The sequence below is a fragment of the Colias croceus genome, chromosome 19 (assembly GCF_905220415.1).
Source record: "Colias croceus chromosome 19, ilColCroc2.1".
Classification (NCBI taxonomy): domain Eukaryota; kingdom Metazoa; phylum Arthropoda; class Insecta; order Lepidoptera; family Pieridae; genus Colias; species Colias croceus.
In genome coordinates, this window is record NC_059555.1 from 6678501 (window position 1) to 6695120 (window position 16620).

The 16620-nt window shown below is 33.8% G+C and overlaps 1 protein-coding gene across 6 annotated transcripts in view; it reads right to left on the bottom strand.

Moving 5' to 3' along the window:
* LOC123700232 (optomotor-blind protein) overlaps nucleotides 1–15761 on the bottom strand; it is an 87735-nt gene extending 71974 nt beyond the window's left edge. For all 6 annotated transcript variants that reach the window (XM_045647399.1, XM_045647394.1, XM_045647398.1 and 3 more), the window contains exon 1: nucleotides 15270–15761. In XM_045647399.1, the coding sequence (XP_045503355.1) occupies nucleotides 15270–15589 (320 nt within the window). In that variant the 5' untranslated portion in view covers nucleotides 15590–15761. The remainder of the gene's footprint in view (nucleotides 1–15269) is intronic.
* Nucleotides 15762–16620: the final 859 nt, after the last annotated feature.

A 16620-nucleotide genomic window follows, 5' to 3' on the forward strand; every position in this document is an offset into this window, starting at 1 on the left:
TTACGCTCATCACGTATGTTCTAAGTGGACCTAGGCACTGATGTTATCTAAGTAATGTGAACTTGATTAGCAGATATGGACCACATTACGGTATCTATAGCATATGTGTTAGAAGTTTTATATGGCGAGAAATATACGCACCTGTTGTAGAATGATTTATATGTCTACCATTTAATAATTAAATTAAATGATACAACATTCAAATAATTTTTTAGCTTGTAGGTTATGGCTTGAAATAAAATAAGCAGAGAAAAATAATCTATAACTTTGAACCTATTGAATGAAAAGTAGGATGACATTACTTTTTCCTAGACCCAGTCCGGTCTTAAGAAAACGTAGTTTAATAAGTCTATGGAGTTATTAGTAGGTACAGAGAACAAAATCACGTCCTAACAACTAAGTAAATCCAAAACAATTTATGTGAGCAACAAACAGCACAAATTAAACGGCCATAACACATAATTTACCGTCAACATATTTCCCTAAACACATAAAACAAACGCCGAAACTCGTAAACGGACAATAAAACATACCAAAATCTATAATGGGCGCCAATGCAATAACTCATAACACTATCTTTGTAATAAATCATTAAATTTTACCGCTTTTTAAGTGGACATTATCGCAACTGATTGAAACAAAGATTCCTTTCGGATCATGAGGAGTCCTTTATGCTCGACCTTGGTGTCAACCGATAGCGGGTAATAGAAAGGCTTACAGTTTAGTTATAAGGTCACCATGATAGCAATGCCTTTTTGCTTCACAAGTACGTACTGTTCGATATGGATATGTGATTCATGGACGCGATAATAACGGCTATTTATTCAATTAATGCTTCTGTGTTCTCTTATTTTGTTGATTTATGCTTTGACGGTATAGAAATAAAAATTGATAGCTTTTTACCTACTTTATCTAATTACCTACTAGTTTTATGAAAATTCCTAAATAATTTTAAATTGTTAATTGATTTGTTAAAGCCCTGAGTGTAAACTTTCCACATTATATTTTTTTGGCAGGTACCAACTTATAAAAAGTTTTACTTAGGTACTTACATTTTCAATGTTACTATAATAATAATTCACTACACTGCTAGTACTCCTTAAATTAAAATTTATTGAAGTGTACCTTATATATTTTTTAGTTATTAACCTTCCATAAATTTTTTATACCTTCTTGCAATCAAATATCAAATGACTCTAATGAAAATGAAAACAAATAAAATCACGTAAGTATAAAATAAAATTCAATTACCAAATTCGTAAGCGTCCAAAAACCAGACACTTTCCAACGTAAAAAGATACTAAGTCTTTACGCCACATTAGCTTTGCATTCATCAGAAAATTTCGAGGCCTTTTTATTTGAGTTTGGTCATATTTTCGTCTCCGTGGTTTTTTCCATGTGACATTTTTAAGTATGAATATTTTTGACCCTATGACATTTTTTGACTAGTCACTTCTTTTCGTCAACATACTTAGTAAAAATATTGAATAATAGACTATAGAATTTTATGTGTATGCTGTCCAATGTTCATACCTATTCTTGAAGCCTAGATGTTTTTTTTTAAATTAATTTACTGGCATTTTAAATGTAATAAAATTTATTGCATTTATAATTTGCATAATGCAATCACACACCAACCCACACTCAAAAAGACAATCACCAATCGAACAGCAGAAAATCGTAAAAATCACAAAAGCGTTACAAAAACAAATGCATCGAGTTGCAGTTTTATGGAGACGAGTCACCCGTGCCGTGCTAATTAAGCCCTTGTACACCGAGGGTCCGTCGTCAATCAATGCTTAAGGGCTCAACTGAATTATTGGCAACGTCAACTGCACGGAGCCACGAAGCACTAGGCTCTATTGTGCCTGGATGCAGCTGTTTTTGATTTTTTTTTCAATGTGGCTGATTATGTGAATGCGCGTTTAATTATCTGCGTAGAGAGGTAGTTGGAAAATTATGTTAGGTTTTTCTGTTTCTCAGTGTTCCTAATATTGTCTGATAGAAGTTTTACATGATGAGACTGCCTTTTATGAATTTTCGTTTTCTTCTTATCTATACGAATTATTATAGTATTTTTTTAATAAATACATTCATTGATCAAAATTCAAGTGAGTTTAATTCTTAACCATAAAATCTATGTCAAATATCTAATATTAAATTTGCACGCGTCCTCTTGCCATAATCAGCATGTCCGGTACGCCAAAGTACCGCATCAAATCTTCGCTCCTCAATGTATTTCACCAACATCGAACGTGGGACAAGGGTGTTTATCAAGCGGTATCTATATTCTATACGCCCGTGTGTCACGGTGATGTCATCGAACCAGCGCGAAGGTTAAATGTATTGTCGTATGCAGATTGAAGAGTAATTTCCGACAACGACGTAAATGAATTCGACCGTTGCACGTTTTCGAGTGCCGTGTGTAGATGTTCTATTTTTAATTTTTAATGAAGATTGTCTATGGCCATCGAGAAATGATCATTTGTTTTTAATTTCGCGTTCTCGTTCCATTATTTATTCGAATGTTCTCGAACGCACTCATCGAATCTGTCAATACCTACTAGGTATTCACAGTTATGTAATATAGAGCTATGTGTTTTAAGTTGCATATTCCGTTGCACAGAAATATTATTTTTAATACTGGTAATTGTAATAATATTAACGGTAAAAGGTTAAATGTCTGAAAATGAACTGTCAATTAGTTGATTACGACCATCGCGCCCTCTAATTTAACCCTCTATGGGGATTTGGGGATTGAAACCGGCGCTAATAGTTATCCCCGTTGAGTGTTGTTACTTTGTTTTAACTGACACCAGCTACGAAATTAATTTGTTAACCCGGCGTCATTGTTGCCGGGTATCTAATACCCGACGCATTTTAAAACTGTCATATTTTTAAAACAAAATGCGCACGTCTTTTGTCCGTTACAGTAGCTGCAGTCGTTGACCTCTGTTCGCGTATTCTCTTCTCTTCTTTAGTGTTGCTGCGGCCACTTCGTAGTGTAGACATGTGTAAAGAGCGCGCGGGTAAGTTATACCCGGCCACAATGGCCACGTAACGTTTATAAAGGCAGCGTGTTTGTTGTTTTTTATTGTTTATTGATAAATTGCATATCGTTTTTCAAAGTTTTATGAACCATGTCTTACGAAAGCGAACAACGTCGACTGCTAGCCTTGTTTGAACAAGCTGACGCCAGTGAAAATGAACAGTGCAGTTCAGACGACGAGGGTGAAATCGCACCATATTTCAGAGCGAAGTCAAGGCAGTGATACGGAACAGGAATGCAGCGAGGATGAGCAAGAAGTAATTGTTTCAACAAGTAACCAGCTGTTTTATATTGGTAAAGACAATTCCACCAAATGGTCTTCGCAACCACCTCGGACCAACGTCCGCACAGGGTCAGAAAACGCTGCGTTGATGTCGATAGCGAAAACGTATATTATTAGTAAATAAGCTTTGTTTTATATAGTTCATGATAACATGTTTATGTTCTAAAGAAAATTTTATGTTTTGTCTCTAAATGTATATTATGTTATGTTTTTGAATAAACGTTTTATGTTATGTTCTAAAAAATTTATCGCAGAATAAAAAGATTTAATTTGATGAGTAATATGCTCATTTTATGATAAATAAATGGTTGATTTTTATTAATAATGTATTTAACTACCTATTTCCCTATAATAGAAAACTAATAATGACATAAGCTTGATTCCGTGCACAATAATGTGCATGGGTAAAATTTACCCGGCCACAACGGCCAAGTTCTGTTTAGTAGCCACAATGACGCTGGGTTAATACGATTTTAATAGATTCGGAGGTATTGACTTTTAAAAATGAGTTATTACTGAACTAACACTTTAACTTTTATTTTGAAATGACAGTATACCTACAACCTACTTACCTACCTACATTTGCCAACAACAAAAGTTGAGATATTTTTTAATTGTTAAACTAATTTAAAAATCCCTTCACTTATACTAGTAACTAGTGCTAGGCTATTTTAAAGTTACTTTAACATGACTAGACTTTAACATTTCTAAAATAGCTCCCAAATTAATATCTATTGCTTTGCCTAAGTAACTCAATTGCAATAGACACCTCACACCACATTGTATAATTATTGCACTAATTTTGAACTAGCAACACTGATTGCAACTGACGTAATCCTTAAACGCCGGTTTCCCAGTTGCCCGCCTTTTTAATATTCATTGTTTACTGCATATCGGTGGCGTGTCTGTTTTTATATCCCGTACGTAATGTTAATTCGAGTTTAGCGATTAATCGACGTACTTAGCGGGGATTTCACTCGATGTTACGTTTGATATCGATGCAGTTGTAAGAAAGAGGTGCGTATAAATAACATATTTGGGATTGAATTTAGGTATGTCTCAAAATATAGGTATGCGGAATAAAGACCGAATCATTGGCTTGCTGAGTAGGCTAGATTCATTTATACCTACGTAGATATATAGAAAGGTGTAGGCAATAGCAAATTGGAATAATTATTGTAAAGACGGTAGTTATGTCATTTTCTATCTACCCCATAAAAATATATCAATTTACCGTCCCTACCTACAATAAGCTCTATTATCTTATCTACATGCTTAAGATGTAAATGCAAATTAAATGTATCTAGTAATTTATATCTATCAAAACGGTAACATTTTTTTAACAAAGAAATATCAACCATTGCAAAAAATGCAATAGACTCGCCAAAATATCCATAACATCACTTCATATTAACAAATGTTATAGACCTTGACAGCGTGTTAATATCGACTCAATCGGTCAATAATTATAGCGGTGCCGTCTCGGCTGCTTACCTATTCCCCTTGGATTGAGATGGATCCAAGAAACATACACTTTGTAGTTTTTTCCTAGTAAGTAAGTGAATCGTAATCGACGCTGAACGTTTGGCTATTTGTATCGGAATTTTAACGATTATTTCATACGGTTTACGATTTATTGACTCTAGTTTAGAGTGAATGAGATGTATGGTGGATGAAAATTAAATAATCGTTTAATAGCTATTGCATTTTCATTTGTATGGAATTTAAAATTGATTTAATATTTAATTTCAATTTTAACTTATACCTACTTATAGTAGGTACAATTTCTTTCGAAGTTCATTTAACACTAATTAATTTCTCCTTTTCCGATTTGATGATGGTATTCCATTTTATAAACAGTTTTATCTTACTAATCATATAAATATGGATATAAGGCTCAGCTACAGGCATTTTCTAGAATAAGTACAAACTTCAAAACTTTTTTATATATTTTTTGTTAAAATATTGTCGATCAACATCGTTTCTCCGCTTTATTAGCTAGTTCTTTATTATCTTTCTTACCGCGTCCGTTGACAGCACTATAGCTACATCCATCTCCATCACAATTAGCCATTTTAAATTAATTATTATCCATATAGATACTAATCGCGTGTGCGAACAGTATCGCAATCACATTTCTTGAAAGCGGCTCACACAAAAAGTCGGCATCTGTGTCCACGGTCTAGTTATCAAGTAATTTTGTAACACGTCATAAACCATGTTAATTATAATGCGAAATTAAATCCTTTTTTATAAAGTATTTGTTTATTCTGTATATTTAAGAATCATCGACCGAACCACTTAAATTAACTAGGTACTTAGTCAAAGTTAAGGTACTTTTTCATTTGGCAGTATTATAATTGTTCGTGACGTCATACTGCAGTCTGCAAGTAATTTTGTAACACGATAAAACATCACTACATACCTACTATAAAACAAAGTCGCTTTCTCTGTCCCTATGTCCATATTTCCCTATGTCCCTTTGTACGCTTAAATCTTTAAAACTACGCAACGGATTTTGATGCGGTTTTTTTAATAGATAGAGTGATTCAAGAGGAAGGTTTTAGTAGGTATATAATTTATTAGGGTTTAGACAAAGCGGGCGAAGCTGCGGGCGGTGTTAAATATAATGCGAAATTAAATCTGCCTTTGGTTAATTTTTATTGCCTTTTGTAGGTAATTGAATGTAATTTGTTTTTTCTGTGTATAGGTATATGTAGATAAGAATCATTGACCGAACTGCATAGTCAAAGTTAAGTAGGTACCTACTTAACTTTCACTATGTAGGTCTTTTTGCAGAGTTATAATTGTTAGTGACGTCATACTGCATAATATATGGTTTGGTTATTTACATATAGGTAGGTACCTACATGTGTGTGAATAAAAAAATCATCTCAAAATCTAGATGTAGTGATCATTAATATATAGCATTTAGGTAATGAAATCAACCACACATACATAGGTAGTACATACGTTCCAATGATAATTTTTTACATAGTTACAATGATTTTAATTGAATTTACGTCAATACAATAGGTTAAAGAACGATAAGCGTGTTATTTAAAAGTGTGAATTAAAAAATATGTTTTATTTTTTAAAGCATGTGTACTATGTGTACCTACATTTTAAATTGGCGGTATTTTCCACTGTTTTTCAGTCGTTTTTCATCATGCTGTTTTAAGGAATAAAGAATTTAGTAATCATAAATTATAATTTATGGAGAAGGGAAGGTATCTAGGTACTAGTTTACAAAGTCAAATTAAAATTATTACATACATAAATATTAAAGCCTAATTCTTAAAGTAAACTAAGTAATTTTCTAAGCAATTGAGCACATATAAAAATACTAGCGTTTAATTCAGCAGTATTTGAGATAGTGGATTGAGCTTTATAAATTATAAGAAATTTCTACGAATTTTGTATAGGAAATTTCTACGAATTTTGTAAATTTCTACGAATTTTGTACCTATTTTGTCTACAATTTCAGTAACTTTACAACTATAAGTTTTCAAGAACAAACATTAGCAATATTATTTGTATTTAAATAGGTTTAGATATTATATTCTAAATACCTATTGTTTAGGTATAAGTTTTAATATAAGTAGGTACCTTCTATAGGTCTAAGAAATAACTATACATCATTCTATTGTATTAATATTCATTTAGAAATCAATCAATACATTTTTATATTTTACGCGTTTACACGCATAAACAGCCTACATTAAAATGAAGAATTTATTTTAAAATACTTAGACAAACGCGCGGAATTCAGATGCCAGCGCATCGAGATTATGAATTACAAATCGCTACAAAACAATTTAGTTTCACTCGAATAGTTTTCATATTAAATTCAGTTTATGAAAAATCGCATTAAATACCACTGCAGTACCTACTTCGTTGGTATGTGCCGTGAAAATCGGTTCGCCGAGGCGGCAACACTCGTTAGGTTAATTGCCCAAGAATTTTAGATATTATCTGTACATCAATCAATTAGATGTGCTAGCAATAGTACGAAACAATTAGACTAGCAATATGCGTTGTTTATTACACGGCCGAACACGCAGTTTGCATTCAACGTACATGCTCGCTAGTTGCATGCATATGCATTCTATACCGATGTCCTTCCCATGAACAACATCGCATGAAGAGTTATTCTGAATAATGATCGTCTTGGCTAGACGTAAACGTACATCAAAACAGGAAACATAAACAAAACACGGTACTTTTTAGGGTTCCGTAGCCAAAATGGCAAAAACGGAACCCTTATAGTTTCGTCATGTCCGTCTGTCCGTCTGTCCGTCTGTCACAGCCGATTTACTCGGAAACTATAAGTACTACAGTGATGAAATTTGATGGGAATATGTGTTGTATGAACCGCTACAAAAATATGACACTAAATAGTAAAAAAAAGAATTGGGGGTGGGGCCCCCCATACATGTAACTGAGGGATGAAATTTTTTTTTTCGATGTACATACCCGTGTGGGGTATCAATGGAAAGGTCTTTTAAAATGATATAAAGTTTTCTAAAAAACATTTTTCTTAAAGTGAACGGTTTTTGAGATATCAGCTCTCAAAGTCGTAAAAAGTATGTCCCCCCCCCTCTATTTTTATAACTACGGGGTATAAAATTCTAAAAAAAATAGAGGTGATGCATGCTAATTAACTCTTTCAACGATTTTTGGTTTGATCAAAGTATCTCTTATAGTTTTTGAGATAGGTTGATTTAACTGTAATTTATTATATTTGCTGCTACGGAACCCTTTGTGCGCGAGCCCGACTCGCACTTGGCCGGTTTTTTTTTTTTGTTATATGCTCTGGGCATTTGTCTTGCCACAGACTATATCTATGGCTGAGTCTATGGTTCGGATAATAAAGAAATTAGAATTAATTTTTGCCTACTTTGAATTATCGATTGTTCCATGGAAAAAGGTTATGATTGTTTGCGAACTATTCAGCAGAAAATAACTTAATAAGCTACTTACTATGTACGTATGCATTTATTAAATTATTACCTTAGATAATGCTTGTAAATTTAAATTTTAAAAGAGTGCGTTTGGTAAGAACTGTGTAATTTGATTCAATTTGAATAATCGTAGATGATAGGTAACCAAATTGAATATGTTTGAATTTTTAAAGTAGGTAGGTATTGTTTTAATTTAACAGTAATTATTCTTTCAGGAAATAAATGGATAATCATTAAAACGGTTATATCTATCTAATAATTTATAATACCGTACCGATCATGGCGGGAAACAAAAAATAGACCAAAGACGCACAATTTTATAACCATCGGTAAGTATAGATAAATAATTTTGATCGTTAGCGTTTGTTGCATTGAAAAAGACAATAAATTACAGAACTAAGTAGTTTATTAGCAATAAAACGATAAGGTTTGTTTACATATAATGTTTCGGACCGCGCCCACAAGATGGCCGACAGCGCGAGTTACTTCTAGATGAGTGACTGTGTGTGTTTTGCTGAAATATAAAATCATTTTTTCTTTATTTTTTTGAAAACTTTTTAGTAAAATAATTGTTTTTTCTAGTTATTGGTGTGGCACCTACATCGTTTGATGGATCCTTTGTATAATGTTTGTATAAAAATCCCAATAAAAAAATCACAAACGCACTTTATGAGACATACGATAAATCATAAACATTTAAAAACTGCAGACCCTGACTTCGGTACGTATTGTGTTGAAAATTTCCCGGAAAAGATTGGGAAAATACACACGTTTTTCCTTCTCTATGTTTCTAAAATATTCTGCAACAAAACTGAATGAACAGTTTTGTAAATAAAAAAGGGTCTTATAATCATAAATTAACCTACCTAGTATCCAGTTAGTTTCGACAATATTTATCTACTATTTAATAGATAGATAATTTTAATATTTACCTTCCTAATAAAAACTTAAAGTTGAATAAAGCTTTTCATTTTTCTCCTTAAATTACAATAATAATTTAATCCTATTTTCAATTCAAGCTTCACTTTTTTAATAATTACTAGATAATATTGAGCCAATAACCACGTTTACCTAACCGTGTATCTATTCATTCTCTAGGTACCTAGATTAATTTAGTCCATCATCCGGTGAGATGCGGCGGCGTGAGACGTGTTCCGCTCACGCCGCCCCATGAGGGTAGAGCTGGCTGGCTTATAGTTTGTTTCGGCCTGGAGACGGGCAACCGCTGATGGGGTCTCGGACGAATTCTACCATATCCGTGGCCCCATCGTTGACGCGGCTTGACAGAATACAGTGGGATTTTGGTCGGTAAGAATTCGACATAACCCACGGCCCCTTTCCTGGAGGCCGTGGGTATCTATGCAAGATTTCCCCACTTTAAAAAAAAAGTACCTAGTACCTACATTAGCAAAATCAATAAAATAATTAACTCCAATACAAAACGTACAATTATTCTGTAATTCAGTAGGTATACAATACCGTATATTTACGCGGCCACTATCAAATAGGTACTACCTACTTCAAAGCAAGCCTTTTATTATAGACAGTGGCGGTACAAATTTGTTAAACACGTAAATACTGAGTAAATTTTATATATTCTAGGGTTGACAAAAGTTTTATAAAATGATTTTTTTCTCTAAAAAAATTAATATGGCTCTAGAAACATTATCTCTTAGGTATTAGCTTTTGTAAGTAAAATGAGTTGGTAATATTATGATTTCTATCTAAAGTACCTATAAATAAAATTGAATCTTTGCAGTTAATTTTATTTTTTTCAATTTTTTATCTACCGGTGTTCAAATTCTGACTTTAGGCTATTTTTGCAACGCAAACTTTACGCGTTATACAATTTTTCTATAAAATATGAAGCAACCCTTGTTTTCTCCTATGTAATTTTGAATTTGCCAGTTAGGTACTGCAAATTAAAGGATAGTCAGTTTTTACAATATTTTCTTTACTAGGTATAACATGAACCATTTTCGGACCAATTTAGATTATTATTGTCAAATGATTTTATAGTTATATAGGTATAAGGTAAATTCACTAAAATTTTCCATTTCTAAAAATCAATAAAAATAAAAATAAGAATCTGTAGAAGTTAAATTTATAAAACAGTATTAATTATTTAATAGTGTTGTAATAACACCTTATCAATTCTAATTACAATCTCTACAAAATAAAAACTTTATTTCAATGAAAATAACAGCAAGTTTTTAAATATAAATGACCAATTTCTTTAATACAAATTAGTACAATAGTTAGTTATAGTCAATTATATTGTTTTCATGACAATTTTATTAGTAGATTAAATCAGTAGATTTAATACTTGTCTGAATGTATTATTTGCCTTTTTTGGTCTGGCAATAAAAATAGGATAGTTGATACTGGCAACTTCACAATGGACTATAAAAATTACTGCGCGTTATAACCAATTCATTAGCTACTACGTTTTATAATTTCTCACTTTTTATAGTTATAAAGGGCAACACTTTTTATCTGTACTTACTACTCATTTGTCATACAAGGGGGTTTTGTTATCCGAGAAAACTATTTCTTGTTATGTCTTATTAGAATATTTCGTTCAAAGCAACATGTACAAGAAATAAGAATAGTTATTAAGTCACCTAGATATTTTTAGCGTTCATAGTTATGGTTTTTGTATTCATTAACGTCAATAATTGAACTGTAGGCTAAGTTAAAACTGAAAGTAGGAACATACCTACGTACCTTATTATTAATTTTTTGAAAGTAGGTACCCACGTTCATTATTACTTACTTTTTTAACCTAAACAAATTTTATTTTTTTAACATGAGGTAAACAGCTTTTAAAATCCAAAACATTTCTGCAAAACTGCGTTTAATATAGTTTGTAATTTAAATAAAACGTATTTTTTCCTTTCGTTTTTTTCTCACAATTGCTGTAATTTACAGAACGGAAAATTTTCTTCTAATTACTTACTTGCCTACTTTTACCTACGTTTCTTACGTTCGTAAAAGTTCACTTCACGAACTAAGAAAGTTTAATTGTTCAAACTGCTCAATAATTATGCTTTTAATATGCTTTTTCAAAACTAATATTAATATAGTTCGTTTCTTAGCAACAACATTTGTATATCACGTGATAATTGCAATAAATGAAACAGTGACCTTTAATTAAAACACCTCTGCGATATAATTTGTCAACAATAGGTATAATATCTCGACGGGTTATAAAGTATAAATTGATTTAATGTCATAGTCTATGCGACGCCTTTGTTATCTGTGGCAACTTGTAAACATGCTAGGTATTACTCTGTGGTTTATTATTCGCTAAAAATTCTGATTGACAACTAAATAAATATATCGCTATTCAGTAACACAAATTAACAATTAATCTAATATATAAAAATCAATGCCACTTTTCGTTGTAATTCCATAACTCGAGAACGGCTGAACCGATTTCGATAATTCTTTTTTTATTATATTCCTTGAAGTACGAGGATGGTTCTTATGTAGAGAAAACGTTAATATGTACCACGGGCGAAGCCGGGGCGGACCGCTAGTTAGTTCTAAATTTGTTTTCCAAGAGCAATTGTAAAAAGAACTGGTAACACATAATTCATCTAATAGGTAATTGTAAAAAGAACTGGAAACACATAATTCATCTGTTTTCCAAGAGCAATTGTAAAAAGACATGGAAACACATAAATCATTTCATTTCATTCATATTTCATTTCATTTCATTGATTTTGTATTGATCACTGTCTCTCTTATTGTATATGCTATTCGTGTAGGTATATCTTCTTAAATGCTAAGGATTTATTATGAACATTCATTTAAAATACCATTTCAAATATATTTCAGGGTTTTCAATCGAAAGAGTATAAAGTAAGAGACAAGAGTGAGTATTTCTAAAATAATTTTTTCAAGAAAATTTTCTCTAAAATTTGACTCCCTATCAGAAAGTTTATTTGATTTGACGATGAAGTAAGTTTAATTAAATAATAAATAGTAGGACTTCACAAGGCATGAAAACATACGCGATATGGTAGATAAAATAAACCATAAATAACAAATTACATTGTTGCGTTGATTAATATGTTGAATCAGACGTCATTTACATAAATACCTATTTTGTACCATAATATGAATGTGGTTAGTGATATTCATTTTAATTCTAGCTAACAAAAAAGATAGTTCATTTAGCAAAGCGAGTTAAAAACTAAAGTTTCCATCAGCCGTACCCACTTGGGCATTCACGAAGTTTAACAACAGAATTGTTGGCGCCAAAATAATCGTCTGCGGTTTTCTTCCAAGTTATTTTCTTTTTTCAAAATTTCCCGCGCTTTGATGTTTCAAGTGTCACCCTTGAAATTTTGGCGGTAACCGCCCCTTGGTTCCCACGTTTTGATACTTTAACAAAACATTGTTTTCGCGTTGCGATTTTTTTCATTTTATTATTTTTTCTGTCTGTATAATTTATTTATTTTTGAATACCTGGTTACAACGTGAATTAGGTTTATCGTTCCTTAGCTCATTTGACAAACACTAGTGCAGGAAGAAAGTTACATAATGAATATAAAAATACTGAATTCATATACCTAGGTACCTATTTGTAAACTCGATTTAATAAAATCAGGCCTATGAGTAGGTACGAAATGTTTTGGTAGGCAAACATATTATTTGGTATTCAAGTAATTTAGTAGGTAAGTACCTAATTCAGATTAATTTTATTGAAACACAAATTTATTTGATAAATTTGTTTCGATTTTTTTATCTAAACTGGATAGGTAGACAAAAAACTATTTTAATACTTATTAAAATTTAGTAAAATAATATGTAGTGTTCAATGACGTTATTGTTGGGTCTATATCGGGTATAGGTATCGTATAACGCAAAACGCTCTTACAATATCTTCCTAGATAAGTAGAGTTTATAAGTAACTTTAAATTTATATATCTAATGTTAAAAGCCATAACCCATAAGTTCTTCTTTACGAATTATATTAGTATACCTATATTATGTATCTATAGTCTATACCTACATCCATTGATAAAAGAAGAGATTTATTTTTTAAACTTGATTGCAAAAGAGTCGAGCAGGTAGGCACTATAAAAACCTTATTTGTTTTTGTTCTTACATATATTTATGAATTCCTTTATTTAGATAATGTGGAGATTATACGCATAGGGTTTTTTTAAATCACTGATACAATCAATAAATAAATAAACATACCTAGATGATCTTAAAATTTAATTTGAAAACAATTTATAATTTGCATTTCATTATTTTTAGATTTCGGTCTAAGTATATTAAAACAATATAAAAGGTTAGAATGGACGAGTTATTGGGATTAGGTTTTATTTGTTTTTATTTATTTATTTGATAAGACATTTAAATTAGACTTAACATTTAAGTAGGTAGGTAACATTAATTCTTCATGTAAATAATATTCTTAATTTTTTCACTTATAAAAAGATTTAATTCAATTCAGAAAGGTAATTTCTTATTTTATTAAATATTGATGATAATTTTATTTTAATGCTAGGTAGGTACCTATGTGTTTAAAAGAAATAAACAATTTTATTTTTTTATTTTATTTATTTATGTGTTGTTAGGTAAAACTTACCTACCTATAAATTTTAGGCTATTACAGACGTTAACCATTACATTTAAATTTTAGGCTATTACAGACTATTACAATAAAATGAATTTAATTAGGTAGATACCTATTTTAATATTTTTATACTCCAAATTAAATAAGCAAAGAGCAATCATTTTACCAAATACCAATGAAAGGTTACCTACCTACCTATTTCTTTTTATTTTGGCAGTTGATAAATACCTAGTTTTTGCAGGCAATATAATATATTTTATTTCAATCATCGTTTTAAAATTAATTACATACCTACATTATAATTTATTTTTTGAATCAGTGATGTAAAATGCAAAGCAAAATAAAATACCTAGATGTACTTTTTAAATATCACTTGAGTTAATAATAATGACATAAATATTAACTAATGATTAAAAATAAATTATTCTGCGTAATAAGAATTTTCAATCAAGTAGTGTAGCTAAACCAATAAGATTTTTATAATTGGAATTTCAAATTAAAAAAACTTCAATTGCAATTTCCTATTTTTTACAATATTTTATGTTCATGGAAACTTTCTGTTTTTTTCTTATCTATGTTCTATTTAATAGTTTATAGAAATTTATATCTTAATTAATGAGAAAATAAAAAAAAGGCGTAGTAATTAAGAGTCAATCCCGTCGGGCGGTGGAGTTAGCGAAAAAATGCGCCTATGACGACACTTTTGCATTACAAGTAGCTTCTTATTTTAAACAGTTTCACGATACTATGGCTACTTTTCGAATAAATTCATAATTTTGTTAATTATCTTCATGTATTTAATAAAATAACAAGAATTAATTAGTGAAAGAACTGTCAAATTATAGAGTTCTGCAGTTTGAGAGTGGTTGTGTTGGTTTTATTTGCTCGGAAATAATTGAATGTACAGTCAAACTTATTTTTTATTGTTTTTGTTGTGTATTTATTATTTTATTGGAGAAGCCATACTATCGCTACATTTAAGAAAATCGTTTCTTAAGTTGCTGTAGCTTAACGAAGAAGCGGTTTTGTATTTATTCATAGTTTAGACCGGACCGGTCTGGCCGGTTATCAAATTTATGAATAACATTACTTATTTATCATCGTTTTAGACATAAGAATGTATATCGACTGTCACTTTATAAATGTTAGATCATACTAATTATTCCGGCACAGATTTGTTTTGTAAACAATTCCACGCTGACTCTACATTCGATAAACATCGCTGTACACGGCTACACATATTTCTGTTCCGACTTACCGCTGCTTGGCACAGGACGTAAACGATTCGTAAACTAAGCACACACAACACTCAGACAGCACTCGATACCGCGGTGGGCACGATCACGAGCGACAACGGCGTCCCGGGCCCGTACTGACCTGCCACTCTTGGTGATCACCATTTCGGTGCCCAGCTTGTGGAACTTCTCCCAGAGGTCCTTGCCTTCGAGCGTGACTTTGGGGTCGTCGACGACGCCGTCGTCGTCTGGCGGCAGCGGCGCGTACGGCGGCGGTGGCGGCTTGAGCAGCGGACAGGGCGCGGACAGCGCGGCGGCGGCGGCCAGCGCGGCCGGCAGGTACGGGGGCGGCGGCAGCGCGCCCGCCGTCAGCAGCGCCGACACCGAGAAGTCGCTCGGCCGCGGCGCCAGCAACGGATGGAAGGCGACGGCGTCGCGCCGCTCCGCGCCCTCGAAGCGCATGCCCGCGCCGCCCGGGGCCCACGGCGCGCGCTCCACGGCCGGCGTGCCCGTCGGCTCCAGCGGTCGCGCTCGCGCCCGCTCATGCAACGTCCATGACGCGCCGGCGGCTCGCGCGGATACACTCGTGGCGCGACAATGACACGGTTCCCTGGCGACACCCGCTCGCGCGGCAGGCGTCAAACGACTGGCCGCCGGCGGCGCCGGCTCCGACACCCCTCCCGCCGCGGCCAATGGCGCGGCGCGGCCGGCCCCCGCGCGCGCGCCCGCGCCCCGCGCCCCGGGCCCGCGCGGCCGGCGGGCGGCGGGCGGGGCCGCGGCGCCGCGCGCCTTGTTTTTTCGTCGCGGCGAGGTGTCCGCCGCCGCCACACCTCGCGGCCGCCCGCAGCCGCCCGCGCGGCCCCGCACGGCGACGCGCGGCCACCGCTCAGGGCGCGCGGGGGCGACGTTCGCGGCCGCCTCTTTCTAATTGGACACGTTTCCGTTCGTTCATCAATTGAGCTCGTTACGGCCGATATCTTTTGTGCAGCAAACCCTCCGGTTCGCGTTGTCTCCGCGGCCTCCCGCCTCTACACTCGAGCACCTCGCTTCTTCACAATTCTTGGCAATAGTTCTAGTTTTCTTGTTACGTTGTTCAGTATTTATTTTTCGTATTGTTTGTATTTACTATGAAAGTGTTGTTTATGTGTAACGTTAAGTGTAGAGTAGGTAGACTATTTTCATTTTACACACTCTTTAACATTATAGAGGTTTTTCTTGTAGAAAGAAATAAATAGCTCTACATTATACACTACAAAAATGATTGTTTCACCGAGCGCTATAGGCTAGGCTCTCAAAGGCCGCGTAGGTGTGTAATGGCAGTAGACGCTAACCGCACAAATTAGGTAGGTACCTAGGTACCTACTCATGTTTCTCTTCGTGCACCGGTCGCCACCTCAATTTGAATAATAATGCGCCGTAATGCGTGATGCACAAAAAGCGTTATACAAGGAACCGGCATTAACTAGCGAAATAAAAGGCCATAGAATGTTAAT